We start from the raw sequence: 26,680 nt of genomic DNA, 5'->3' as shown, positions 1-26,680 counted from the left end.
AGTTCACTGAACAGCAGGACAAAGACTGCCACGGGCCACGGGAGGGACTGCCTTGGGGGAGACCAGCTGCATCCTCAGCGGGACCTACGTTGACCAGTGGGGAAGGATTCAGACCCCCTACTTAGACCATGTAACCTGGATCTCGGCAACAAGGCCTCGTGGCCTGTTTCTAATCCCATGATCTCTCCAGCAACCTCAACAAGCACTTCTCTGAACCTCCCTTGCCCTGCCCACTGGTCCAGACATAGAGGCTGCTGGGGATGCCACTGGGATTAAGTCAGAGGAGACTTTCTGAAGGCAAGTTGTTAGCAAAGATTTGAAAGCTGTGGACAAGGATAGAGAGAGAAGGTGGGATATGGAAGAACACAGAAGTGCCACTTGTTTGGCACAGAGAGGCTCTCAAGGGAGAATCAGGAATGACAGCAGAAGGAGTGTGGGTGGCTCAGCGGGTGGGTGTTCTTTGAGGAAACACCAATAAATACCGACATAGTGGATAGAGGGGTTTACATTTGAGCTGACAGATACTAGCAAGCCTGTGGGTTCCAGGACAAGAGATTGTCATGATGGATTTGACATTTCAGCACGTGGTTTGGGCTTCTCTGTAGAGGTTGGTGCAGATGAATGAAGGAACCAGAAAGCTCTGTGCTCATTCAAGTTGGGAGAGAGGAAGGTCAAAGTGAATGGGCAGAACCGGCTCTGCCCTGAGGAACTGGTCAATAATAACTACCCTGGTGGCTTGTCTCTGCCACACTGAAGGCCTCTGGTGAAGCAGGGGGTCCCTCGGGGGTGAGGACGACGGAGCCCCAACGCGCTAGGGCGTCTGCATGCACGACTCCGGGGACCAGGTTCATTGACGCAGATCCGTTTTATTGTGGAACTACAGGGGTATATGTAGCATGAGGGGACCAATCAGAGGGAGACACGTTGCTATAGGCGACCAATCAGAGGGAGACACATTGCTATAGGCGACCAATGGCTGAAAGGCTGGGGTACTATGCATGTGGCTCTAGGAGTTAGTTCAGGCGGGTGTTGCTACTTCCTGGTGTGCTGAGGAAGCATGTCATGGTGGAGTGTGCTCACACCATTGCATCAGCCGCAGCGCTGAGACATACTTCCCGAGCTCTACTTACTACATCTCCCCCTTCCTTTCTAATTAGCGCCAAAGCAAAGGAGTTGTCACTACTCAGAAGGAGATAGAAGGGCGGCCCTATAGATGGGTAAAAGGAGTAGCAAAGGCACATGCCACTGGAAACTGGGAACACCAACTGGCATGAGAACGCCAGGGTGAGGTATCACAGTCCACAGTCCTTCTCTGTGTGCACCCGTGCTATTAGCGGTGATGATAGCACACATTAATAAGAATAACGTTCCTGCCGACGGGTTCCCCTCTGGCGCCATGCGCGCGGCTTGGTCTTGTAGAGCCTTGATGTCACCCCAGGTGATGGGGTGAGCTCGTCGGTGTCTAGGTCGTCTCCGCCATCGGGGCTGGTTCTCTTCTATGGTCAGGTCCTCCATTTCCTCCATGGGGGGTGATGGTGGTGATCTACGGCTCATCGTTGATGGTGTAGGGTTTGACGTCACGAGCAGGGATCCACGCGGGACTTTTGTCACCTTCTGGAAAAATACAAGCAAACCCTCTCCCCTGGGTTAAGAGCGGGTCGGGGCCTTTCCAGGCTCCAGTGAGTGGGTCTCTCCACCAGACCAAAGGAAGAGGTGTTGGTATGTCCCGGAGTCCTCCCCAATGTTTATACATAGGGGTTAATCCATGCTCATCAAAATGGAAATAATTGAGGGTAGTTAAGGCTTGGGTTAGCAGTGTATGAGGATTTCTCCCTATCACTCCCCCTTTTTCTTTAATCAGTTGGGCCTTGAGTTCCCTGTGTAGTCTTTCAATAATTGCCTGTCCCTGGGGGTTATAGGGGATGCCCATGGTATGCTTGATGTCATGTGATTTTAAGAAGTCTTGAAATAGGGTGCTGGTGTAGCATGGTCCATTGTCTGTTTTTACCTCCCACGGGAATCCAAGGATGAGAAAGGCAGCCTTGAAGGTGGCAATGCTATGTTTGGCTCCCCCCCCCCCCCCCCCGTTTGGGCCTGTGCGAACGTAGCTCCTGAGCAAGTATCTATGACTGTGTGGACATATTTCAATTTGCCAAATGCTGGGACATGCGTGACATCCGCTTGCCATATGGCATTGGGCTGTAGTCCTCGGGGATTGGCCCCTCTGGGTTGTAAAGGCCCAAGGGGTAGTAGAGGGCCACAGGATCGGCAAGCATGTATGAGGTGCTTGCACTGAGCCAGAGGCAGATGGGGGAAGAGCTTATGGAGAGAGGAGGCTGACATATGAAATTTGGTGTGTAGGAGTCTGGCCTCTTCTATGGGTTGTAGGGTAAGAGCTAGCTTGTCCGCTTCTGCGTTGCCTAGGAAAAGTGGGCCTGGTAGGCCAGTATGAGACCGTAAGTGTTGGATATACCAGGGCTGTTTACGGTTCTCTAGGATGTCCTTTAGGAGTTGGAGGCTCTGATCTAGCGGGGTATCTTTAACTCTTAAGGTGGAATATCCTAGATTTTTTGCCGTATGCACCGTGTAAGCACTATCTGAGAAGTAGAGAAGGGCGTATATTATAGCTCTGAGTTCTCCTACTTGTGCTGAGCCTTGATAAGTACATCTAAGGTAAGTGGGGTTGGTGGAAGTTTTAGGGGACTCTATTATTGCTGCACAGTAATGCTTCCCCGCGTCAGTGAAGGCACTGGGTGCCCTCTGAGGGAGCCATTGACAGTTGGAGGTGGAATGCGGGAGTTGGTGCCCTTTGAGGGAGCCGTTGACAGTTGGAGGTGGAATGCGGGAGCTGGGGTGCCCTTTGCAGCAGCCGTTGACAGTTGACGGTGGAATGGAGGAGTTGGTGGTGCCTTTTGCGAATCCCACCGACAGTAACAAAACCATGACGGTTTGGGAGCTGAGCCCAGGGTGGAGGGAGGGATGGAGACACGGCTTCCAGGCGACGGGGCCGGAATGTCAGAGAAGGGGGTAACGGTTTTTCCTCGTGGACCTCAGTGGGTCAAATCCTTTTCAAGACCTTCTCCCAAGTGGAGGGGTCCCAAATGGGGGCCTTGATTAACCACAGATTGGACTGTAATAGATACTCCCAATGAGTCTGGAGTTCCTTTTCAGAGACCTTAACTCGCCTGCTCTGCAGTAAGGCGTGGAGCGCGCGCTTGTGGCACTCTCGCCGAAGGGTGAAAGTTTCCCATTTTACTGTAGAGGGTCGCTCACCCATCCAGCCATTCCGGGGGCCCCATGTTCAGGCGCCAGATGAAGCAGGGAGTCCCTCAGGGGTGAGGACGACGGAGCCCCAACGCACTAGGGGGTCTGCATGCATGACTCCAGGGACCAGGTTCATTGATGCAGATCCGTTTTATTGTGGAACTACAGGGGTATATGTAGCATGAGGGGACCAATCAGAGGGAGACACGTTGCTATAGGCGACCAATCAGAGGGAGACACGTTGCTATAGGCAACCAATCAGAGGGAGACACATTGCTATAGGCGACCAATGGCTGAAAGGCTGGGGTACTATGCACGTGGCTCTAGGAGTTAGTTCAGGCGGGCATTGCTACTTCCTGGTGTGCCGAGGAAGCATGTCATGGTGGAGTGTGCTCACACCATTGCATCAGCCGCAGCGCTGAGACATACTTCCCGAGCTCTACTACACTCTGGCTTCATTCAGCTTTCTTCTCACTTGACCTTGGGGTGGGACATAAGAAGGCGACCAGAGGAAATGCCCACCGCGGTGAAGCCCAGGACTGGAAGGTGCCAAGGGGAACCTAGCATCTTCCCAGCTCACACAGAGGTTTCTTTCCGATCAGACAGAGAACCACACCACCAACCTCACGAAAAGTACCAGACACCGTGATTTACTCTTACTTTATGAATATTTATTTTTTCTTCTTAAAAATGTACAAAAAATAAAATAACTGTATTTATAGTTTATAGATTCCCCCTCTCCCATTTACAAAACTATTAAGTTACATTTGCCTTTTTTTCTTTTTAAAACACAAGAGCAAATTGTCCATCTGTCAATCTCCCTTGCTTGTCTTTAAGAAAGGGCTGTTCATAGAATTTGGCACGAACCCTCCATTTTCGTTGCATTTCATGATTTTAAATAAGAAGGAAAATAAATGTTCGCTTCATTCCATGCTTCCTATGCTTGTGGCATGGGACGGGCCTTGGTCTTTTAGGGTCCAATTCCAAGATGACATCTGACTGCATTTTTCTGTTGGTCCCAATTTCCAAACACCTGTACAGTTTAAGCAATTTGGGTCTGTACTTAAAACACTTGTTTCACATGTCCCTCCTTGTACATGGATTTAAAAAAAAAAAAGAAAAAGCTTATTTATTTGACTGTGATTAACTTAGGGGACAACAAAAGAAGAGGAGGCAACATTTCCTATTTTTCTGGAGTGTTTTTACTCAGGAAATTTTCCTTGTCAGAGCTCTGCTACCTTCCACTGTGAAGAACAAATCATAGCTAAGCCACGGGCACGCTGAGGACGCAGAGGGAACCTGGTAAACATGAGGGACAGATCGGATGGCAGGTGGCACTCGGCACCACCCTTTGGTGGCACTGACCGCATATTCTTTGTTCTGGCAGTGGCCACCACAATGATTGCTTGGTGACCGGGGACAAAGGCAAAAAGCATTTCTGATTCATTCTCTGCCTAGGGCAGGGCCAGCAAACATTTTCTCCAGAGTCCAGAGAGAAGGGTAGGTAGCCTGTGTCAAATTGCCAATATTTTAACATCTTTTCCCTCACCTGGAGTCCTATGCCCTAGTCCAATAGTATTTGCCATTGTGTCCACCAATCATGTTTGAAACCACCCCTAAGGCAAGGAGCATGGGAAGTGCGTAGTATATCAGGTATTTCCAACACTGAGTGTGTCCATCTTAGAACAGAGCCCCATCAGGACCCAGGAGGGTCCTGCAGCTGCTAGTCCAGGACTCGACAGTCACAGAGTGGAGAAGGAGGGGACAGACAGGAGCAGAGCTGAACCCAGGATGCGAACCTTTGGCACCATGGGAAGGGTGGGGGATGAGTTGTCCAGAAGACACACAGGAAGGCGCCCCCTTTCCGCCACCCAGAGGTCTTCCTAAGCATGGCACCTGCTCTCCATTCCATTCAAATCCTCTGTAGCGTCAACGAGAAACAGCTGGGCTGGAGGCAGCCTGTCCATCCTGCTAGGGGCCCCACGGGCAGGTGGCTGGGAGGGCAGGGAGCCCTCGGAGAGAAAGATAAGACATCAAAGTGCTTTACAAACAAATCTGGGCCCTTACATAAAACCTGTCCTGGATCTCAGACCTTGGGTGGGGGATGTGTCTGGCTCCAAAAAGTTGGTTCTTCCACCCACGCAGGTGAATGCAAACCCCTGGACCACCTACCTGTTCCCTCAAAGAGAGAAGTGGCCCAGGATGGTTCAAGCTTTTGCAATTGTTTAGGGAAGTGTGTTTTCTCGTCATCTCTCAGGACCTGTAGCAGGAGGTGGAGTTCTCCTCTGCAGGCTGGTTTCAGAAGAGCCAGGGCTCTTCGGGCACTTTCCCTCCTTCCCAACCCAGCAGCCAGGAGCAGAGGCAACTGGTCCCTCCCACTCCAGCGCTGAGGCCCAGGAGGCCGCCCTGGCCTGTCTGTTCAGACATGAACTGCTGGCACCGCTCTCAGCACTGCAGTCGGGCGTTAAGGGGGCCACTTGAGATGAAGGACATGCTCGTAAACTGCGCGGCACTGCACAGTGGCCAGGATCCTCATGACAAGCTCAGGCAGTGCCAGCACCAAAGCTGGAGGAGCTGGGGCCTCAGGCTCTCTGACCTTTCCCACAAGGCAGCTCAGAGGAGACCCAAGCAAAGCACATCACCTTGAGACAGAAGTGGCTCCAGAGTAGGCGTGCCCATGGGAGAGGACGGGGCTCCCTCTGTGGACAGGACTGAGCTCCTGGCCGTGCCCCCTGGAGCTTGTCTTGGCACCCACCATAGTCACCTACACCCTGGAGGCCACCTCCCTAGCCCAGTGTGTCTCCCATACCGCAAAGAGGCAGAAACCTCTTGTAGAAAGCAGTGCCTCCCCTAGGCCAGTGGCAGTAAACATGCCCACATACCACAGGCAAAATATATTATTGCAATATTATAAACACTATGTACATGATAGCCAGCATGCCTTCTGTGTCACCCATTAAGTACATGGCAGCTGAATGTCTTCCTGCACAAGGCCCGATGGCCACTTGCTGGGGACCCGAGAGGTATCTAGCAAGATGACCTTCCCCGGTCAACCTGAAGGGTTGACCAGCAAGGGGACCTCCACCTCTTACCCCACCTCTGACCAGTGCACCCAGGAGCAGCTCATTTTGTCCAGCCACGCGGGAGAAGTGAAGAGGTGAGACAGATGAGACCAGACCTTCTCAGGCTCTTCGAGATGAATGGGTTGGCGGGGCTGCCCTTGAAGGCTCTTGATGGCGTCATCTGGAGCCAGTGGTGACCTGCAGAGTCCTGGCAGGCCTGGTCCTGGGCTCCAGAAAAAGGTGGGCAATAAATAAGGGTCTGACAGACGCAAGGTCCCTTCCCGAGGGGCTCCGGCCTCAGCTCCAGAGCAGGAGCTGGTGGACGGGCCAGATGCACTGACAAGGAGTGGGGCTGTACGGCTTGCCCCGCCTCCAGCACGGTTGTGTAACAGCAGTTGTGAGATGGGTGAGGTGGGTCTGCGGGTTCCGGGGCTGGGCTCCTCCTTTCCCAGGGAGGAGTGCACGGAGGGGTCCTGCGAGGGCAAGCCGACCAGGCTCAGATCTCCATGAGTGTGATCTTGAAACCTTCCACCATGCTCTCCATGTTGAGGATGAAGGTGTCCTCATTTGAGTAGTGCTCAATGATGTTGTCGTCCATGTTCACCAAGATGCTGGGGAGGGGGCGGGGGAGAGACAAAGGTGCCATGAACAATGTGCTCGGGCAAGGATGGACCCCAGGCTGGGGGTTCCCTTTGCCATTCTTTTGCAAGGGAGGCCAGGAGGGGTGGAGGAGAGAGGCGACAAAGCAAGGGAAGAAGACACGCACTCAACTGTCTTTCTACAGAAACAAGTTGCAGGAAAGCAAAGCCTCAATTTCCCAGAACTAACCTCCTGATTCCTTATTAAACAGGACTTCAGAGATCACTCAGCTCAACCCTCTAGATATAGATGGGTAAAGTGAGGCCCAGAGGAGTTAACAGAGGCTAAACTCACAGACTTGGTTATTGACATACGGACAGAGCCAGGACCTGAACAGTTAGGTGCCCCATTTTCATGGCCTCTTGAAGATGTATTGTAAAAAGTATCCTGCACTAGGAGGAAGAGGAAAATAAACCAGAACTGCAGCCAGCCTCCGCTGAGCATGTCCTGTGCTCCAGGGTGACAGAGACCCTGCACTTCATCCTCACAGCGACCTTGCAGGTAGGTGTGATTGGTGCCATTTCGCAAAAGAGAAAACTGAGCTCAGTGAGGTTAACTCACTCCCCAAGTTCATGGCTGAGCAGGGTTTTGAAACTAGCTTTGCCTCCCTCTGAAGTTCATCCTTTACCCCATGTGACCTACTCCTTGGTTAACGATCCCCAGTGGATTTAGTTGTAAGAAAGTCAATGACTTTCAGGGTCTGTCCATGACTTCGAAGTTCTGGAGTCAATCCCCTCCATCGAAGTCAAACAGATCGTACTCTGAGAATGAAAAACTGACTATCGTTTTACAGCCATGTGTCATCAGGCAAGTTGTTTAGACTTTCAGAGCTTCAGTTTATTCTTCTGCAAGAATAAGAATAACAACCCTGCTTTAAAGGCTTGTCGTTAGGATTAAAGTATTTAGCCCAGGGCCTGGCGCAGTGCTCAATGAAAGTGAAATGTTATCATCATCGGCAGGGACTTCGCGCTGAGGGTTTGTGCTCAGCAGTGAGATCTCGAGACACCACCCATCTCACGATCAGGGGTAAACCCAGACTATGGCGTTGACCTTGGGAAGAATTGCAAAACGCATTTTCGTGAGCTTCCAGCAAAGGCTCAAGTGGAAAGTGTTTCTTGCTTGACTCCCCATCAACCAAGAGACCTCATGACTGAGAAAGGCTGTGCGACCCAGATGATCAGTTTCCTTTATGACAGTCCCGGAGAAAAGTTTCAAGACCCATCTTCTGCTTTTCATAGGAAAATGGCCCCAGAAGCTGCCTTCATAAAGACCCTCTGGCTCTAGACTCAGCCCCTGCAGCCTCTACTCTTAGAGCCTCAGAGGAAGCCCCAGGGGCCTGGAGTGGCAGAGAGCAGAATGAGCAGCTAAGCACTTGAGCTCTGGGGCCACAGGCCTGGGTTCAAATCTGTGTCCCACCTGCTGACCATGAGCCCTCAGGCAAGATGCTGAACCTCCATGAGGCTCACTTTCCTCATCAGTAAAGGAGGGTTAAGAGTCTATCTGACAGAGTGGGGAGGAACAGAGCAGCGCATAGCAAACAGGGGACCCAGAACCCACTGAACACCCACTAATGAGAGCTGCTGTCCTTAACGCTGAGAACAAGCAGGTCCAGCGATCATTTAGAGCATTTTGCTAATAGTCACTCGGGAAGAAGGAATTCTTTCTGTTCCCGCTGTGTAGCCTGGAAGCCAGCTCCAAGAGCTGCATGGGATTCACTAAACACTCCACTCTACAGAGGGGTGACATGGCCACTCTCCCACTTCTAGACCCCTCTGTTCCACCCACTAATCCTGTCACCGGGATGACAATGCACCCCCCCCCCCTCATTAAAGGGCCTTGAAATGCACTGCACTTGGAAGAATGACACACAATTTTATAAAAGGTGGACAACGGAACCTAGCAAAAGAGAGGCACCATCTTTTTTTTAAGGCACTATGTTGACTTATCTGATTTGAAAGTTAATTTAAGTTCAATTTTTTTCTTACCCTTTTTTGCTTTTCTTGTAAAGCTTTGTTATCTTCTCTACGGGCAGCCCATATTTTTCGGATATCTGTAACACCAACAAGAAAAAGGCAGGTGAGCAGAGGGGAGTCCAAGCAGAAGCACGAGAGGAGTTCCGACTTAATTCTCCTGGAGGTTTTCTGGGGAGCCAGTGTCCTTCACGCACGAGTCAAACTCTCAAAACACCTCATTTGCAAGGCTTACTTCTCCCTTTGGACAAACCTTCCATCATTCACCAACATTTCCAGCCTCATGGGAATGTAATCTATGATAAAGGTGTCATTCCAGATTAGTCAGGAAAGGTGGACCCTTATCATGACGTGAATTAAGTAGGTGGCCATATAGGAAAAACTTAACAAGTTAAACTGGATCCCTTCTCCCAGTCCTACAGCAAAATAATCCGATCCAAAGTTTCCATACAAAAAGATGAAACCATACAAGAAGAAGCCAATGGGTCAATTCTTTGTATGGATATCATCTTCAAGTAAGGAAGATCTTTCCAAGCAAGATATGAAACCTGAAGAAAAAAAGATTGATAAAAGGTTGATAAAACAACACAAAATTAAAAGTACTGATATAGCAAAAGCCACCATAAAAAGCTGAGGCCAAATAATACACCGGGAAACATTTTGGCAGCACGAATGACAGACATGGAACTAATTTCCTTAAGTTAGAAAGAATCCCTGCAAATCAAAACAAATACAAAAAAAATCTGACAATTCAAGGGAAAAGGAAAAAAACACCATGAAGCAGTAATTCGCAGAAAAAAGACAATAGGACAATAGGCATATGAAAAAAATGAACCATCTCATACATAATTTAAAAGTTCAAATTAAAGCAACAAAATACTACTTTTAATCCACCAGACTAACAAAAGCTAAAAAAAAACAACAACTTAGAATACAGTGTCAGAGTATGAGAGACAGCAACTCTTCTGTTCCATAGATGGGAGAGCGACAAGCTCAGTCGTTTTGGAGGGAGATTTGGCACATGTTGTTGAAATTAAAAATCCAAACTCCTTTGACCCACATATTTCACATCTAGTTGTCTGGTCTACAGAAATACACTCAGATGTATGCAAAGCTCTTCAAAGAATCACTGTTCATAATACAGACACTGTGGATCATAAACATCCATTAAGCACATTTTGATATTTTCACAGTTGAAAACCAGGCATTCATTAGGTTGTTAAAAAAAAATTGAGAAGCATATACTAACATAGTACTAACATACTAAGTCTTAACCAAAAGAGGTCCTATTTGTATTTTAGATTACACTATCACAGCTAGCAAGACACTTCCTAATTGCCCTAACCCAGTGGTCGGCAAACTCATTAGTCAACAGAGCCAAATATCAACAGTACAACGATTGAAGTTTCTTTTTAGAGCCAAATTTTTTAAACTTAAACTATACAGGTAGGTACATTGTTATTAACTTAATTAGGGTACTCCTAAGGCTTAGGAAGAGCCACACTCAAGGGGCCAAAGAGCCGCATATGGCTCGCGAGCCGCAATTTGCTGACCACGGCCCTAACCAGTTTGACTCAGCGGATAGAGTGTCAGCCTGTGGACTCAAGGGTTCCAGGTTCGATTCCGGTCAAGGGCATGTACCTTGGTTGTGGGCACATCCCTAGTAGGGAGTGTGCGGGAGGCAGCTGATCGATGTTTCTCCCTCATCAATGTTTCTAACTCTCTATCCCTCTCCCTTCCTCTCTGTAAAAAATCAACAAAATATATTTTTTTAAAAAAGACACTTCCTAATTGTTCCTGTTCTGTGCATATTTGGAAGTTAAACATATCTAATTCGGTGTAATGCAAAGAGACAAATGGAAACTCACAGTTTAAAAAAACAACAAGAGAGGCACTCACAGTCTAACCTTTCTCCATGGCCTCTTACTCTGATCAGCCTTAAACTGACAGGGAATTGGCAGTTTTTCAACGTTTCCTTCTCTTAAAGTGCTAAGAAGCCCTGACAGTATGGAAACCAGTATCTCCATAAATCTCTGCTTTTTCTTCTTCTTTGTAAAGCTCACTCCAGAGCCATCTCAAGGCTGCATTTTAATGAGGGGATTCCAGCTCAGGAGAACACAAGCAGGTTTCCTGGGAGCAGTTGGGGTGGGGGGGGGGGACGGGGGGAGGAGGTTCATGGCTTACCGCTTCCATCAGGCCCTTCACAGTGGGAGATTTCAACATCAAGGCATCGAACACATCATCAGTCTCCTTCCTCACATACAAAAGCACTGGAAGAGCAAGGGAGGAAAGGGTTAATGAGGAGCCCACACAACCCCTGCAGCCACCATAGGAGACTGCTTCCTGTCACTCAGGCCTGGGCCCCTGAGCCCCACACGGGTGAGTAGGCAGTTCCCTGGGCAACCTGTGGCAGGGACTGTTAGGGAGCAACTCGATGACATTTGGGTACCAACTGGCAATTGGGTACCAACACCCAGCAAGCTGTTTCACACATTGTTCACATGCTGCGAATTTCTCACGGGTGCACACGTGATCTCTTTGGGAGATCTCTTTCTGAAACCTCTGTCTTCTATTTATTTGTTTGATCGTTCAACAACTATTGCTGAAGTCCCACCGGGGCCCCTGGGGCCCAGACTGTGTGCGAGGAGCTGAGGTCACAGCCATGAGTGGAGACGCAGCCTGCCCTTAAGCTCTCGGCCCACTTGGAAAGGCGGGCATTCCTCAGAAGCAGACAACTAGACAGAGTCCTAGGAACCATGAAGGAAAAAGACAGGAGAAAGTGCTTACCGGGGCCTGAGCTTTCCAGAAAGTTACCTTGTAGGATTCTGAGTTACGAAGGGTGTATAGGCATCAACACAGGCGAGGGGTGGCGGGGGTGTGGGGGGGCAGGGAGAGAAAGAGGACATGAGAGCAAACATGAGCACAAACTCCAGCAGACACAGTGACATGTGCCATGGCTCGGGAGGGAGGCGGTGCATTTCAGAAGCAAGTGGGTAAGAGTCCAACAGGCCTGGCTTTGACCCCAGTTCAGCCTGCGGTGGGGCCTGGTCATGTAACCTCTCCAAGCTTTGTGTTTTGTTTTCCTGTAAAACAGGGATGATGATAATATCTACCTCATAAGTGTGCCTTGGGGGTTAAGTGAAATGACCGCCAAGTGGGACGCTGGCCGCACAGCAAGCACCCATTCCTCAGTGAATGCTGTTATGGAGCAATCGCCGCGGCTCCCTGCCCTCAGTGAGCGTGAGGGCAGCCTTCTGTTCACTTCTCTGTCGCAAAACCTTCTGAATTTGACAATGCACAGGCAATGAGAGATGACAGGGACCCAGGTGTCATCAGAGAGGCCGAGACCCTTCACCACTGCATCCCTTTCCTACAGCAACTGCACCTGCCATTCAGATGCAGCCCTGCAGCCCCGCAAGCTGACTGCCCTTCCTCAGCCCCAGTGACAGGGATTCTGGTTCCTGCTTCTGAGAGAAGGGAGAGGCCGAGGCTGAAGCCCAGTGCACCGGCCACTGAGCAGCACGCACAGGAAAACAGCCCTGCTGAGCCTGGGCCCCGACTACAGTCAGATACCCACTGAGCTACGCTCACCGCCAACCCGAAGGCATGAAGTTGGCCTGGAAATGAAATCAGCTCGAACCCAGACTCCCGCATCTCTCCCCTCCCCGTCCCCGAGGACTTCATTGCAGAAACTGCTTCTAAAGGCAGAGTCTACACGTGCACATGGGTTCTGCCGGGACGTTCTGCAGCCGGCAGATGGTCAGTTGTGTATGAACAAAACAAAACAAAACAAACCACCTGATGCACTGCAGCTTCTTGTCTTTGCCCCGGATAAAAGCCAAACGCCAAGTAAACAGAGTGAATGTGCCTCCAGAGAGTTCCCAATTCCATCCTTTGGAAGGAATGTTTTATAGCCTTCGTTCCAGCTCAAATGACCTAGTGGCAGACCGTCAAACCTCAGAGGGAAGGCACGGGAGGGTGGGGGTGAGGGGGCAAGATCAACCAAAGGACTTGTATGCATGCAGATAAGCATAACCAATGGACACAAAGACCAGGGGGTGAGGGCATGAGTGGAGGGGGGAGACAACAGAGGGATAAGAACACATATGTAATATCTTAATCAATAAAGAAAACAAAATAATTAAAATAAAATAAAATAAAATAAAATGACCTAGTGGCATCACAAGAGGACCCAGAGTCAGCAGTACAACAAGGAACAATTAGACCATGGTACCTCAACTACCCCTAGATGAGAAAAATTAAAGGAAAAATAACTAATGAAATAAAACAAAACAGAAACAATAACAGCTCTCACTAGTGGCTGTTCCAGGTGAGCCTTCTGTAGCTTCTTCCCACAGCCTCCAGCAGAGAAATGTAATCTCCAGTCTGAGCCTCAGGAAACCCCAACCATGTTCTATTCAAATGGATTTACAAATCTTCTTTTACAATTATTGTCCTTGAAATCAGATGGCTTGGGGGAGGGTGAAAGGTGGTATAGGGGCATGTTGACCGGCTGCGGGACCCCCTCCAAGGGCAGTGCCCATTCTCCTGCCGGGCTCAGCACGCCCCCGGGTGCCCAGGGAGCTGGCTCTCCTGAACTGTGTGTCCCTGGCAAAGCTCTCTAAGAACCCCTGCTGCCGATGCAATTGCGACCATCGCCCATCTCAGACACTGGCAAAGGCAGCGGCCACAGGAGCAGCCCCCAGGGGCTCCAGACACAGCCACCCTGAGGAGTGGCCAGAAAGGCAGAACAACAAAAAATGACATTTATGCTCCTTTTCTCTCCCAGAGAACTTCTAACGAATCAACAAAGGAAGTGGCACTGACGCTGATTCCCTGTGCTGGTCAGAGGCTCAGGCTGGGAGCTCCAGGCGAGGGCTCAGTAGCACCTGCATCCTTTTCCAAAGGAGAGCTGCGCCTGGAGAACACTTTCTCCATGGCTGGCAGGTTGCAGCGCCCCCATGTGTCCCTATGATGATGTTTCAAAGGCCAGATACTTGCTTTTCATCATACTAGTAGCCCAATACAATTCAATTCCTAGCAGCACATTTTTGTCCTGACTTCAAAATCTCCTGACTTCAAAATCTCAAAATAATGAGAAGCACTTCTTTGGACTAGCCAGCAGATACTACATATGGATGCAAGCCAGACTAATTGTGCCTGTGTGATTCTTTGATTTCCATCCAGCTCTGCCCTCATTCTAGTGTGAGATAAGAAGGCAGGCAGAATGGAGCTCAACACGCACTCAAACATTTGAGGGTGAGCCTGTGATGTCAGAAAATCTTTTACAGGTTTAAATGTTGCTAATGTAACTAACACCATCCAGACACGTATGATCTTTCACTTGAAATGCTAATTACTTATTCACAATGGCGATAAGATAGCTTAAGTAGATCCAGGCCTAATCATAAAACACAAGTGGATCAGGCACTTGAGTTATGTGTTTTACGTACATTCACTCACACAACGGTCCTCACAGCAACTCTATGAAGTAGGTGCTCTTGTCATCCCCATTGTACAGATGAGGACTCCGACGGAGCAGAAGACCGTTCCACGGTCACACAGCTCTACGGGCTGGGGAGGCTACAGTCTGCTCTTGATCACAGTGTAGGTTCCATGTCAACAAATGGGGGGAGGGAGATGACATTTCTCAACAAAACACTCAAGCCTGTGTGGATGGTGACATGTGGCTATATTTATCATGGTAATCTGACACATTAGAAGTTGAAGGTCTTTGGAAGCTAACGGAATTAGCTACAGCAAGATATGGGGTGACTGCCCCCCCCCCCCCACACACACACACACTTTCCTCTTATTCTGAGGAAGGACAGTGTGTCTTGAGCAGCATCAAATGTTGAGCAAGACATTGACAAGCCTGTGCTTCATTTCTTACTTTCTTGGTGAAGTAGAATAAGACCCTTGACTGAGAGAAAATGAGTAAATGGTGATGTCACAGAAAACAGGTTCATTTGCTTATGTGAGATTAATCGTGCCTCTATTGAACAATTCTCATGGCTGGTGCTTCTGCTGTTGTCACACACACAGCAAGCATTTCTTTTTAGCCTTATATCTCACTGCATGATGAGTCAGTATGTTCATTACATTTCTCCCGAAGCAAAGGCAAGAACCAGTGCCCAGAAAGAATACGCATGTGCTTACAGTGCTTCAAAAGACAGGCTTTAAAGCAAAGAAGACGGTGACCTTCCTGTGTCAGTAACAATCATAACAATCCCCAGGCCCGCACTGAACCATAAGGGTGTGGACGGGGCTGTGTGTTCTTGGTCAACCACCCGCTCCCACTCATCATGGGAGGATCGGCCTTTCAGTAATGCCGAAAGGGGAGAGATACCTCGCTTCATCCCTTCTTCTTTTATCTGCTTGGAAGGTGTTGGGCCAAAGTCCTCTTCCATGGGCCTGAACATCCGTTTAACAAGGACACTGCTGCTAGAAAAGATGAGCAGAAAGCATTCAGTAAAGCAGACAGGGTACTAGTACAAAGGTTCATGTGTGGCAGTCCCTATCTTTTCCCTTTGTTTATACCATCCCTAGTTCTCCACAACCTCCTTCTTCCCCTTGCAGGTCCCAAGTCATCCCTGTTTGAGGCAGAACCCCCTCACCCCCACTATCTTTAGGACATGGATCAAAGACATACTTCTCATTATTGAATATGGATCTACAAAGGTGAGACCTCTGGGTTTCACTCACTCTGTCCTGCACTGAACCCCTGCTCAGATCAGGGCTGGGGAGTAGCAGGAGTGAGCCCTGGTGTCTCTGTGGCCTCCAAGTTACACCAGCCCCCTCTGAACTAGCTAGGGCCTGGGGGTCCTGCACTGTCCTGCCAGCCCCCTGTGGGCACAGGGGGACCTGTGGAAATGGTGCAGGCCTACCTCACTGGTTATCAGTTATAAGGTTGCCCTCACTTCCTGCTGTTCTATGCCTCCATCTGGTTGGAGCAGATGAGCCTGCAGTGATGGAAGTTCCCTAGAGACCCAGACCTCAGCTGCCCGGCTCTTCCTCCCCCTTGCGAGAGGGTTTCAGTCCCCCTTCCTGAGAGCTCGTGGTGTGGTGGCCCTGCATGTCCCCAACTGGGCCAGGTCTGATAGCTCTGCATTGCCTGCCAAAGTTCCTGCTCTTTCTGGGCACTCTAAGGAAAGGGGGGGCGGGGGGGCGGTCCGGGAGGAATGCAAATTGGAAAAATAGGCTGTCTGAAGGGAAAGCATTGATGCTATGGACCCTGTGAGCCAGCCAGGGCAAGCACCAAGCTCATCCCTATGTCAGTGATTATCAAACTAATGCTTAGCGTGTTAGGTGTCTTACGCAGGGTGACGTAGCTGATAAGTGAAAAGGGCTGTTTCAGAGAACCCAGCTTTGAGGGACAACCTCATGCTAAAGGTACTCAAGAAACCTGAGATGATGAGTGAGGGTGTAAGAAATGAAATTGAGAGTCAGCATTCTCTTACTGTATTCCCCACTAAGTCAAACTATGGAAATAGCCAGAAGGAAATCTCAAACCCAAGTCCCAGGTAAAGGTGGTAATGAGTTTTTAGAGCCCTGATCCCTCTGTCTTCCCCTCACTACCTTTTCATAAAAGTAGGTCATGTCATTCTGTCATGTCTTGGAACCGGATGGCCATGACCTCAGGAGCTGAAGGTTAGAAATCTGTTCGCACAGCTGTCGGTGACCAGGAGGGTAAAAATGGGTAAATAGCTTGAAATGTCACCAGACTGTGAAATATCACTCTGTCGTGCTGTGCGAAAGTTCCTAAGCCAGTGATTTTCTTTTTCTCGCCAAGCAAGATTTATTTGTATTTTTCCAGTTCTGCTGACTTTTGATAATGCCCCGATCTGAGCTGTGCGTGACAAACTGCCATTAAAATAACATCTTGGATCAACCACCTTTCCCCTGGGAGTTAAAAAATGCTTTTTCACACGTTCAAATCTACAAACCCAGTATGGAGTCAATACGTTTGTGTGGTCTGAATTCAACTGTTACATTTATTTTCAAAACAAGGCAAGAAAGTCATATCTGCCCCATTTGACAGATGGAAAGAGCATGATGCCTGTCCTATTATACTGGATTGTACCCCTAAAGGACTGGAGAACGAGGAAAAGGTGCTTCCTCTAACAGCAGTCTCCATCCCACTGGCACATGTGTGAGAAGATGTGAGTGACTTCAGGTCACGTGGCATATGAAGCCATTATCTTGAGGGATCAACCTCAGGGGAAGCAAATGCTTGAAGTATAGCCATTCCCGGTTTGGCTCAGTGGATAGAGTGTTGGCCTGCGGACTGAAGGGTCCCAGGTTTGATTCCGGTCAAGGGCATGTACCTTGGTTGCGGGCATATCCCCAGTGGGGAGTATGCAGGAGGCAGCTGATCGATGTTTCCCTCTCATTGATGTTTCTAACTCTCTATCCCTCTCCCTTCCTCTGTAAAAAATCAATAAAATATATTTTTTAAAAAATGCTGGAAGTATAAACAAAGTTTCATCAGAAAAAAATAAATGGGAAGATGTTCAGGATTGAAATGTGGGTCTCTGGCTCTGTCGGGGAAAGGCAATGCTGCACCCTGCCTGCTGGGCTGGACCGCACTAGGCATTGCTGCGTAGTGAGGAGATGCCCAGTTCAGTGAGGAAAGAAGCTGCAGGCACCACACCTCTCACAACTCGGCTTGTGGCCTGTGTGGGCTAATTAGCATGTATGCCCTAAATAAATTCACCTCGATTAATTTATTTCCAACAAAAATTACTCTTTGGGGAAGAACCCATCATCCCATGACTTTTATCAATGGAGGATCCAAGATGGCGGCAGATAGGTAGAAGTTACATTCACCTCTTCCCAGGTCCAAACTGGAATTACAACTAAGTTATAGCACAATCAACCTGAATAACCAACTCTAGACTAGCTGAACAGAGTCTTATAACCAAGGATTCACAGAAGAAGCCACATCGAGACTGGTAGGAAGTAAGGGGATGGGAAAAAGGCTGACCCCACACCCATGGGCTGTGGCTGAGAATCAGGAGGGATATCTCAGCCTGAGGAGACTGAGGTCTGAACCCCATACTGGGCTCCCCAGCCTAGAGCACCCCAGAGCAGGGAAGAGGAGCCCACATAACATATGTCTATAAAAAACCAGTGGAAATTCTGTTTCCCAGGGAGAGGCAGGAGTCTGCTAGAAACTCAAGTGCCCTCTAAAAGGGCCAGTGCACAAAATCTCATTTGGGGCCACTCTGGCAGAGAGAGGGCAGGTGGGAGCAGACAGGAGTCGTGTGAAGACAGTCTGGGTTGTGTGGCTCTGGGGATAAAGTTTAATGAAAAACACAATTTTAAGTCCAGCTGGCATGGCTCAGTGGTTGAGCACTGAACTATGAATTAGGAGGTCCCGTTTCAATTCCCGGTCAGGGCACATGCTCAGGTTGTGGGCTCGATTCCCAGTGTGGGGTGTGCAGAGGGCAACTGATCAATGATTCTCTCTCAACATTGATGTTTCTATCTCTCCCCCTCTCACTTGCTCTCTGAAATAAAAATATACATATTAAAGAAGAACCCACAATTTTTTAATGGAGGCAATATTGTGGCTGTCACATAATTATTCTAATGTTATGAGAATCAATATTTGTGGCTTGAAATAAAATTTCTGATGATAATTTTATGCATGTGGATTTAAAAAGTGCTATATCTCAACTTTGATGGTAATGAAGAATTGTCCTAATAAACAGAGATGACAAAAAGTAACTCTAGTGATAAGAAAGACACTGGTGTCAAAGATGAATTGTGAATAATCTAAATAGAAGTGTTTTAAAAAATGACAGGTGTTTATAAATCATATAATGTTATTCTTTAAATGTATGTGTGATTAAATTAACAAAACAAGTATCAGTAGATCATTGACATTTTGGGCTATATTCACAAAGATTTACCTATTTAAGTTGGCCTAAAAGCTTTAATTTTTATTTTCATCTTCTCCTTGGAAAACTGCCTTATTTGTAATCACCTTATGTATATATAGTAAAACACATGGACATTTTGGGAGAAGTCAATGAAATAATGCATATAAAGCACTTGGTACAGTGTCTAGCCAAGGTACCTAATGAATGCTATTCCTTTTGCATATAACAAGAGCCAAGAGCCTACAATAGATTATCACTGAGGCTGCCCATATTGCTCAGATGACCTCTAATTAGAAGGTGTATAAAAGAGACTCGGGCCTTGGGCATTAAGATGATAACAGAGGGTAATTCTTAGAGAGGCTAAGCCAAAAGAGTTAGGTCCACTGGCCACCTAAATGCTGCCAACTTGCAAGGAAGGACAATTTAGGCTGAGGTAGGTTAAGTGAGGTCTGCACATGGAGCAGCAATCAGGTCTCAGGCCCTTCTCACTCAGATGCTGTTTCCTGGGAGAATAATAGAATGCTAGTGCTAGACGGGATCTTAGAGATCATTGTATTCTACAAAATCCTCATTTACAATTGAGGGACCCAAAGCTCAGAGGTCAAGGAGCCGGCCCCAGGCTTCCATTAGTGAGCTGCAGTCTGGGAGCAGAACACGGACTTCCTAAGCGCAGAGTCAACGTTCTTTCCATGACGCCACGCTGTCCCTTGTAAAATATGTGAATAACAGATTAGAATTGATAGCGCTAATCACTTCTGTTCATTCCAGCCTCTGGAAATATGTTATCCATGTGCCAAGATAAAAAGAACAATTAATTAAGCATTTAGAAAATTTAGAACTCAGAGTTTAGAGGTCAAATTCTGGACAAGGTTCTGCTTTTAACCAGCTGGGGAATGTTTGACTCCTTTGAGAGTCTCTATCCTTCAGGACAGAAGGTGGCACCCTTTTTCTGTGAAGGGCAGACTGGTCAGCACTTGGGCTTTCTAGGCTCTCTGGACTTTGCTGCAATCACTGAACTGAGCTGTGGTCCCACCAATGTAGCCATAGATAAGACACAAAGGAATTAACATGGCTGTATTCTAGTGAAATTTTATGTATAGACCTGAATTCCATAGAATTTTCACGAGTTAGGCAGTATTCTGGATGTTTTCAACCACTTAAAAATGTTTGTGAACAATACAAAAGCAAGTGGTGGGTCCTCAGGCTGTAGCTTGCCCAGCTCTGCTCTGGGAAGTGAGTTCAGCAAATATCTGCTATAGTTACTTCACTTGAAATGTTTCAGAAGTATATATGTTAATGATATAAGAATACGGAAACCCTGGTTTGACTACAATTTGAAAATAAGTGATCTAGAGATTTTTAGTTATAACCGTGTAGTGCAAACCAAGATCTTATGTACACATGTAGTGTAACGTGGATACTAAAAATGAATGTAGTTATAAATGTTTTTAAGAGAAAAACAGCATCCAGATCATATGAAGAACTAGAGCCAATGAGCAGAAGTCAAAAGAAGGTAGACATCAGTTCCACAAACTACCTTTTGGAGGGTTGGAGTCACCCAACAGTAATGGTCTACCTCACACATAGTGAGAACATTCAGAATATTCCCATCATTTCTCAAGAATGTGGTATAAAATAGCACATTGCCTAGGAGAGAGGGTCAGCTGAATGACCTTGAAGGATCCCTTTTAGCTCTAAAACCCTAGGAGTCCATACAGTGAGTTGTGGATAGCAAGCAGTAGGCAGTCTTGTCGTGCAACAAACACATTGGGAGCCTTGGGTGACCCTATAATCCTAAGGACCGTGAAAAGGCTCTCAGCTTTCCCAGCTCCCACTCCCACCAGCCTCACCCTAGCCTTCCCAGAGTGAGTATGTGCAGGAAGTACAGGCAGGCGACCCAGGTAACACCGAAAGTAGGCAGGTTGTCTCCTTGGCCCTTGCCTCAACTCAGCTTGTTCTTCCACCAAAAATTATTTCAGTAACTGGATTATTGGTAGAAAGGTGGAATCGATGAGATGTATCATTTAGAAAAATAGCTGGTTATTCAAAGGCAGATCAGAGGAAGGAGAAAAGGGGAGAGATTTAGAAGGAAAATGGTATTCCCCCAGCCTTCCTCTCAGTGCCCAGAAGCAAGCATTTCTCAGCTCTGAGTCTGAAGGTGAGAAGGCGGTCCCACCCATGCTCGCAGTTACTGCCTGAAGAGCCATTTCTACTGAAATGAACTGACTCTGGGTGTTTAAGTGAGAGAACTGAGTGTCTTACCCTTCTCGTTCATCATCCGTGTTGTAATACACCTGCGGAACAAAACAATAGGCTTACTGTAGGTCAGAGACAGAAGTGGAAATATATTATGCGATGCAGAGACTTTCCTAAGGCATTACACTGTCTTGTAAAAAAGACAAATCTGTTTAATGATGCTATCTGTGCATGTGTGTGTCAAAGGAAATACAAATTTAACCTCATGTTCTCCATAAGGTCAATTCTTATACTTTAATGAGATAAAATTGGAAATGTGGTTATTTCCAGCTAAGACAGTCTGATCAGGTTACCTATAGCCCTATTGCTTTTGACAATAAGAAAAATATTTCAGCAGAATCTAAGAAGCTGTGTGTAGAAGGGCTCCAGGGCGGGGCCAGTGAGTAAGCAATCCCATTGGTCCACGGGTGAGCTGACCCTGGACACTGTGCTTAGGTGTCGGGAAGGGAACAAGAGGGTCCCATGGCAGTGTGGCAGCAACTCAGGCCTCTGTGTGCTCCTCAGAGGGCCCGAGTTCCCTGCATCCTCTAACCACAGAAATTTAGGAGTCACCTGTCTTCAAGCTGGAAAAGGCCATTTAGCTCTTGAAGGCATTTGTGGCCAGAGAGATCTTCAAGAAAAAACTCATGCCCTAGCCAGTTTAGTTCAGTGGATAGAACATAGGCCTGCAGACTGAAGGGTCCTGAGGTCGATTCCAGTCAAGAGGACATGCCCAGGTTGTGGGCTCCATCCCCAGTAGGGGGCATGCAGGAGGCAGCTGATCAATGAATCTCTCTCATCGTTGATGTTTCTATCTCTCTCTCCTTCTCCTTTCCTCTCTGAAATCAATAAAAAAAAAAAAACTATTTAGAAAAGACTCATTTAGTTGGTCAGCATGGCGGTAAGCAGAATCAGAATTAACGTGATTATGAAGCATCCTTCTCATCTTATGAAGCAACAGGGAAACTCCAGAGGGGATCTGCAATGTACATAGGTTCCCTTGACCCAATTATTTATAAAAATTCATTGTGGACCTTTCATGTGCTTTATCTGTGTGCTTCAAGACCATTTTTGCTTGGGTGAAGAACAATACCCAAGTTAGTATCAGGCACACATTTTAACTTCAAAAGTCCCCTCTAGTGCTAGTACATTTTGTCACTGTCCCTACCCCAGATGCCTGGGAGAGAAACACCTGTGCCTGGATGGACACCCTCCCTACAAACTTTCTCAAAGGCTCTGGGCAGTTCCTGGGTCCCTGCCACGTCCAGGCGTAGCTGTATAACAGAACTGGTTACCTGGAACTCTTCGGGAATGAGTCACCTAGTCATTAGCTCAGATTTCCAGGAGGAACTTTTCCCTCTTAAACTTCTTATGTCTATTGTTGTATTATATAACTTTTGTTTCTTCTTAAACAGAAAACAAAGAAGCTAAGATCTTTCTAGCACTGGCCATACAACTGGGTTTTTTGTAAAAAGTTCCTGATGTTGACCTGTGTTTTGCAGGATTCTTTCAATGTGGCATAAAGCATCCACCCTGCCTGGCTATATGGCAGGGTAATGGACAGCTCTTTGCACAGCTGGTTGATGACTCAGCGATGGAGCAGCCTTCTCTTACGTTCTGGCCTCCTGAATGGCTTCTGGTACCCTGTCCCTGTCACCATCCTGGCGTTGTCATTTCTCCTCTTGCATAATGGCCCACTGTTTCTCCCTTGTCGGTTGTAGGACTTATCCCGCTAATTTAATTTTTATGGTGTTTCTCAAACTTTGAAGTGCATAAAAAATCATCTGAGACCTTGTCATCAATGCAAATTCCTGGAACCCCCTTCGGACAGTTTAACTGAAATGACCTAGAAGGGAACGTCGGAACCTGGGGCTTCTGTGGTTTTGGGGAAGATTGCTTACAAACCACAACTGGGGTGGGAGGGAGACGCAGTGCCCTCCCTGGGTTCTAGTGCTTTAAGGAAGGCCGATAGCTGCAGAGTATACAGCACGTAGAAAGGTGATGCCCTGCATCCCGCAGTTTCTCCCGAGCTCCCTTATCACTTGTTTTTAAAGGCATTCCAGACCAAAGCTGCAGCGGATACCAGCACTACCGCGAGGAGAGGGAGACTGGCGGTCTCCATGGCGCTTACATGGCGGGTTCATTGCCTCACATTAGTTTTTGATAATCTGGTAAACATCCCAACCCACGTGCGAATCAGTGAGATCCCAGGGGAGGAGAGTACGGGCGGGCTGACAGTGAAATCCTCCCTCTCCAGTCCGTGTCCTTGGGCGACTGGGAATCGCTAGGAACCACGGTGGCGAGCCTTTAAGCGTCGCTCAGGAGTGTCTCAGTGACTGAACGAGAGGGGGGCAGAGCTGCGATGTGCCTGGTTCTGAAAGGCTCCCGCCCAGCGGTTACTGAGCTGCACACTGTCGCTTGCCCCCTTCCCCCTCCTTCCCCCGCACAGCGCCTGGTAAAACTGGCCCATATTTTCACCTGCCACTGCTGGCTCTTGTGCTGCATATGGAAATCTGCTTCTAGCCCTAAGGAACTGCTGTCTTCCCTGCTGTTTCCGGACCCACCCCAGGCTTCTCGGCTAAGAAAAGGCAGCCTTTAGAGTCCCAACCAGCCACAGTAGGTGCTCCTTTCCTTGGCCAAGCAAGTTGACCAAGCACAGAATATGCCCGCATTGTGTCGGGGCACAGCGGGGTGTTCCTTAGTGACCCAGAGCTCAGGCAGGCTCCCTCACCGGCCCCTTCCCGCTCATGCCAAGGGCAGAGGGAAAGCCTGCGGGCTCTGCGAGGTGAACCCTGGATAGCAGGGTTTACCCCCACCGATGGCAGGGGCGGACACTGTTTGCTGAAACCAACAAAGTGTAAGAGGCTACACTTGCCTTTGGACTCAGCCACAGGCCAGGAGCCCAGCTCGGGACACGGAGGTGGCAAGTGAGGCCAGGAGACTGACAGTCCTGGGAAGCCAGGTTGGGTCACTTTTTCTCTTAAGAATGACTTACAGTTTTTTATGTTTCAGAGAAATGTTGCCAAGAGAATAGGTCAGGCTGTCAGCTTTGACAAGGAGCTGAAACCAGAATCATGACCGTAAACGATAAGAACAATTTAACTCAATTCTCCCTCTTCCGGAAGCTGTGGGAACCTAGCCCCATAAAATCCCAGGCAGCAAAGACTGTAAACTACACAAGTCACCACCATGTTCTTGGGAATTAAAGAATAAAATAAAATTGGGTGCTGGCCCTCATATCTTGATCAATCATAACACTCTCCCTTTTCCTTTTGTGTCCTTGTTTCTATCAAACAAGACACGACGAGATATTAAATTAGTTTTCCGTGAAATTTGCTCTAAGAAAAGCCATGGGTATTTTGTTCCCACGCTGTGGATAGCTATCAAACACAACGCTAAGGGACAAATATTTTCCAAAAGAGAAAGTGACACTAATAATGACTTCTCTTCCCAAACGATGGTCAAGTTCAATGGGTCTAAACACTGAGAATGGAGGAAACACTTGAGTGCGTCAGTACCACCTGGTTCTCAAAACAGTACTTTCCTCAAAGGACTTTGGGTTTAAAGAACATTAACCAATGCAACTTTCACTAAAACTCAATTGGTTTAGTGAAAGGCAATTCTGGTGAATACTAGGGAAGTAATTATTTTCTTCTCTTCATACATCTTTAATTTATAACATAAAATAAATAATAGTAAAGGTATTACAGAAAATAAAATCAGCCATCTACCACCACTCTATTATCAAGGGTTATAACTGTCCTTGTTCCCTTTAAGTTCAGATACATATTTGGAATCGCTGTAAAGAACAAAAGGTATTCTACTTTTTTTTCACTGAACATTATCATAACTAGTTCCTATTTTGCTACAGTTTCTATCATCATAACTTTAGTGACCACATAATATTCCATCAACCTGAACTACCATAATGAATTAGTTATTAGATGTTTATGTTATTTTAATATTAGTTCTTTCGTTTCACTTGTAGCTATACCTAGAAGACAGGAATTGCTTTTTCAAAGGCTTGTCTACAATATCATTTTTCTTTGGGTGTAAAATGATTTAGCTATTTAATGGAAACTGTTAATTTACTAAGGGGAACATTGTTGATAGGGTTTTGTTTAAATACAGAATTTTGCAAATTGATGAAATTATAGGCACAGTTCAATTTCCCACCATTAGGTGGGGCTCTACTGCATCAGGCCAATCCCATGTGAGGAAACTAACAAAACTTCTTACAGGTTAACAGCCTTCTTCTAACTTTCCTCCTTCTGTTGCTTTGTCAACACTTTGCTATATCAGCTCATTCTCTTCTTCCCCTTAGTAAGTTGGTTTCCTCCCTTGAGACATTCCTTTGTACGGAAATCCATTTTCAGGAGGAATTGACGGACTGCCGAATGCACAGTGTCTGTTTTATTTTCAAGGTCAACGCTGTCTGAAGTGATTCTATCTTAAGGCTCTACCAGCCCTGCGGATGGGTGGCAAGTAGACGGATAGCAAATAGACATTAGCAGGTGGCTCATACCTGTCCTGTCCTCTGCAGGTTTGCAAAGTGAACATCAGGGATGAAGAGGACCGGCTGCGAGTGCAGATCAGGCATTGTTTTGAAATAGGTGATGTCACTTTTCTTTTGTAAAGGTATCGCTGCCAACTTTCCATCAGAGGCTGAATGTGTAAGAAAACCCAAAATTCAGAGGGTTACACATGACTAAGAACTCTCAAATGTAAGCTCTAGTCTTAGCTACATTTCATGACTTTCTCCTACGAAGCTTTCCAAGTGCCAGTAATGAGCCCCACCCCCTTTCCCACTGCCAAACCAACAGAAGGAGCTCAAACTTCGAGTGAGCACTCCTGGGGCGGACTGCTGTTCCCCTCCTGCCCCCGTCCCTCTATGTGTCCTAGGCTTCTTTTTAAAAATTCTTATTGACTTTATTGGGCTGACACAGGTTAATAAAATTATATAGGTGTCAAGTGTACAATTGTATAATGCACCACCTGTATATTGTATTGTGTGTTCGCCACCCAAAGTCAAGTCTCCTTCCATCACCATTGATCGCCCCTCTACCCCCCTCCCCTTTTCCCTCTAGTAATCACCATACTGTTGTCTATGTCTATGAGTTTTTTATTTGTTTGCTTGTTTATTTAATCCCTTTTCCTTTTTCACCCAGCTCCCCATCCCTCTCTGTGTCCTAAGATTTCTTGTCTGTAAATGGAAAGTGTTGGTCTCAATGATATTACAAAGTCCCTCCTAGTGCAAACACTCTGTGATCATTGATTCTATTTGCTTTTCGCAGGGACAATTGACTCTAGGGAAAGCAAGTAATCCCTTGCATGTCTGTAGTTTCGCCTGCAGCCCACTTCTTTCCACCTGCTCCCTAGTGGGCCCAGGGGAGTCCATCCCTTTTCAGTGACACTCACAATTGTTGCACTGGGTTTGGGAGGCCTGGCCTTTCCCCTTCTTCCTGTTCTGCTTCCTCTCTTCGTCTCGGATTTTTCTTTCTGCTCCCTGAGAGGGGAAGACAAATACAGACAATGCCAGGCATGTTATCACAGCACACAAAAACACATCTATCATGATACTGCATGCAAATCATAGGGACAAGAGACAAAACAAGGGAAGAAG

At 47.4% G+C, this 26,680-nt stretch overlaps 1 protein-coding gene across 1 annotated transcript in view; it reads right to left on the bottom strand.

Moving 5' to 3' along the window:
- Window positions 1-6,822: 6,822 nt before the first annotated feature.
- Window positions 6,823-26,680, bottom strand: part of GRHL2 (grainyhead like transcription factor 2) — a gene marked incomplete at its 3' end in the record, with an annotated part of 79,866 nt that continues 60,008 nt past the window's right edge. Inside the window, exons 9-15 of the mRNA XM_081111620.1 lie at window positions 26,476-26,563; window positions 25,583-25,722; window positions 21,085-21,116; window positions 15,285-15,379; window positions 11,120-11,205; window positions 8,951-9,015; window positions 6,823-6,937 (exon numbers count right to left, since the gene is read on the bottom strand). Coding sequence (XP_080967746.1) covers window positions 6,823-6,937; window positions 8,951-9,015; window positions 11,120-11,205; window positions 15,285-15,379; window positions 21,085-21,116; window positions 25,583-25,722; window positions 26,476-26,563 — 621 coding nt within the window. The remainder of the gene's footprint in view (window positions 6,938-8,950; window positions 9,016-11,119; window positions 11,206-15,284; window positions 15,380-21,084; window positions 21,117-25,582; window positions 25,723-26,475; window positions 26,564-26,680) is intronic.

The sequence above is a fragment of the Myotis nattereri genome (genome assembly GCF_964212035.1).
Source record: "Myotis nattereri genome assembly, chromosome: 17".
NCBI classification, from domain to species: Eukaryota; Metazoa; Chordata; class Mammalia; order Chiroptera; family Vespertilionidae; genus Myotis; species Myotis nattereri.
Note: the sequence above shows the minus strand (reverse complement) of the source record. Positions and strands in the feature narration are given on the sequence as shown.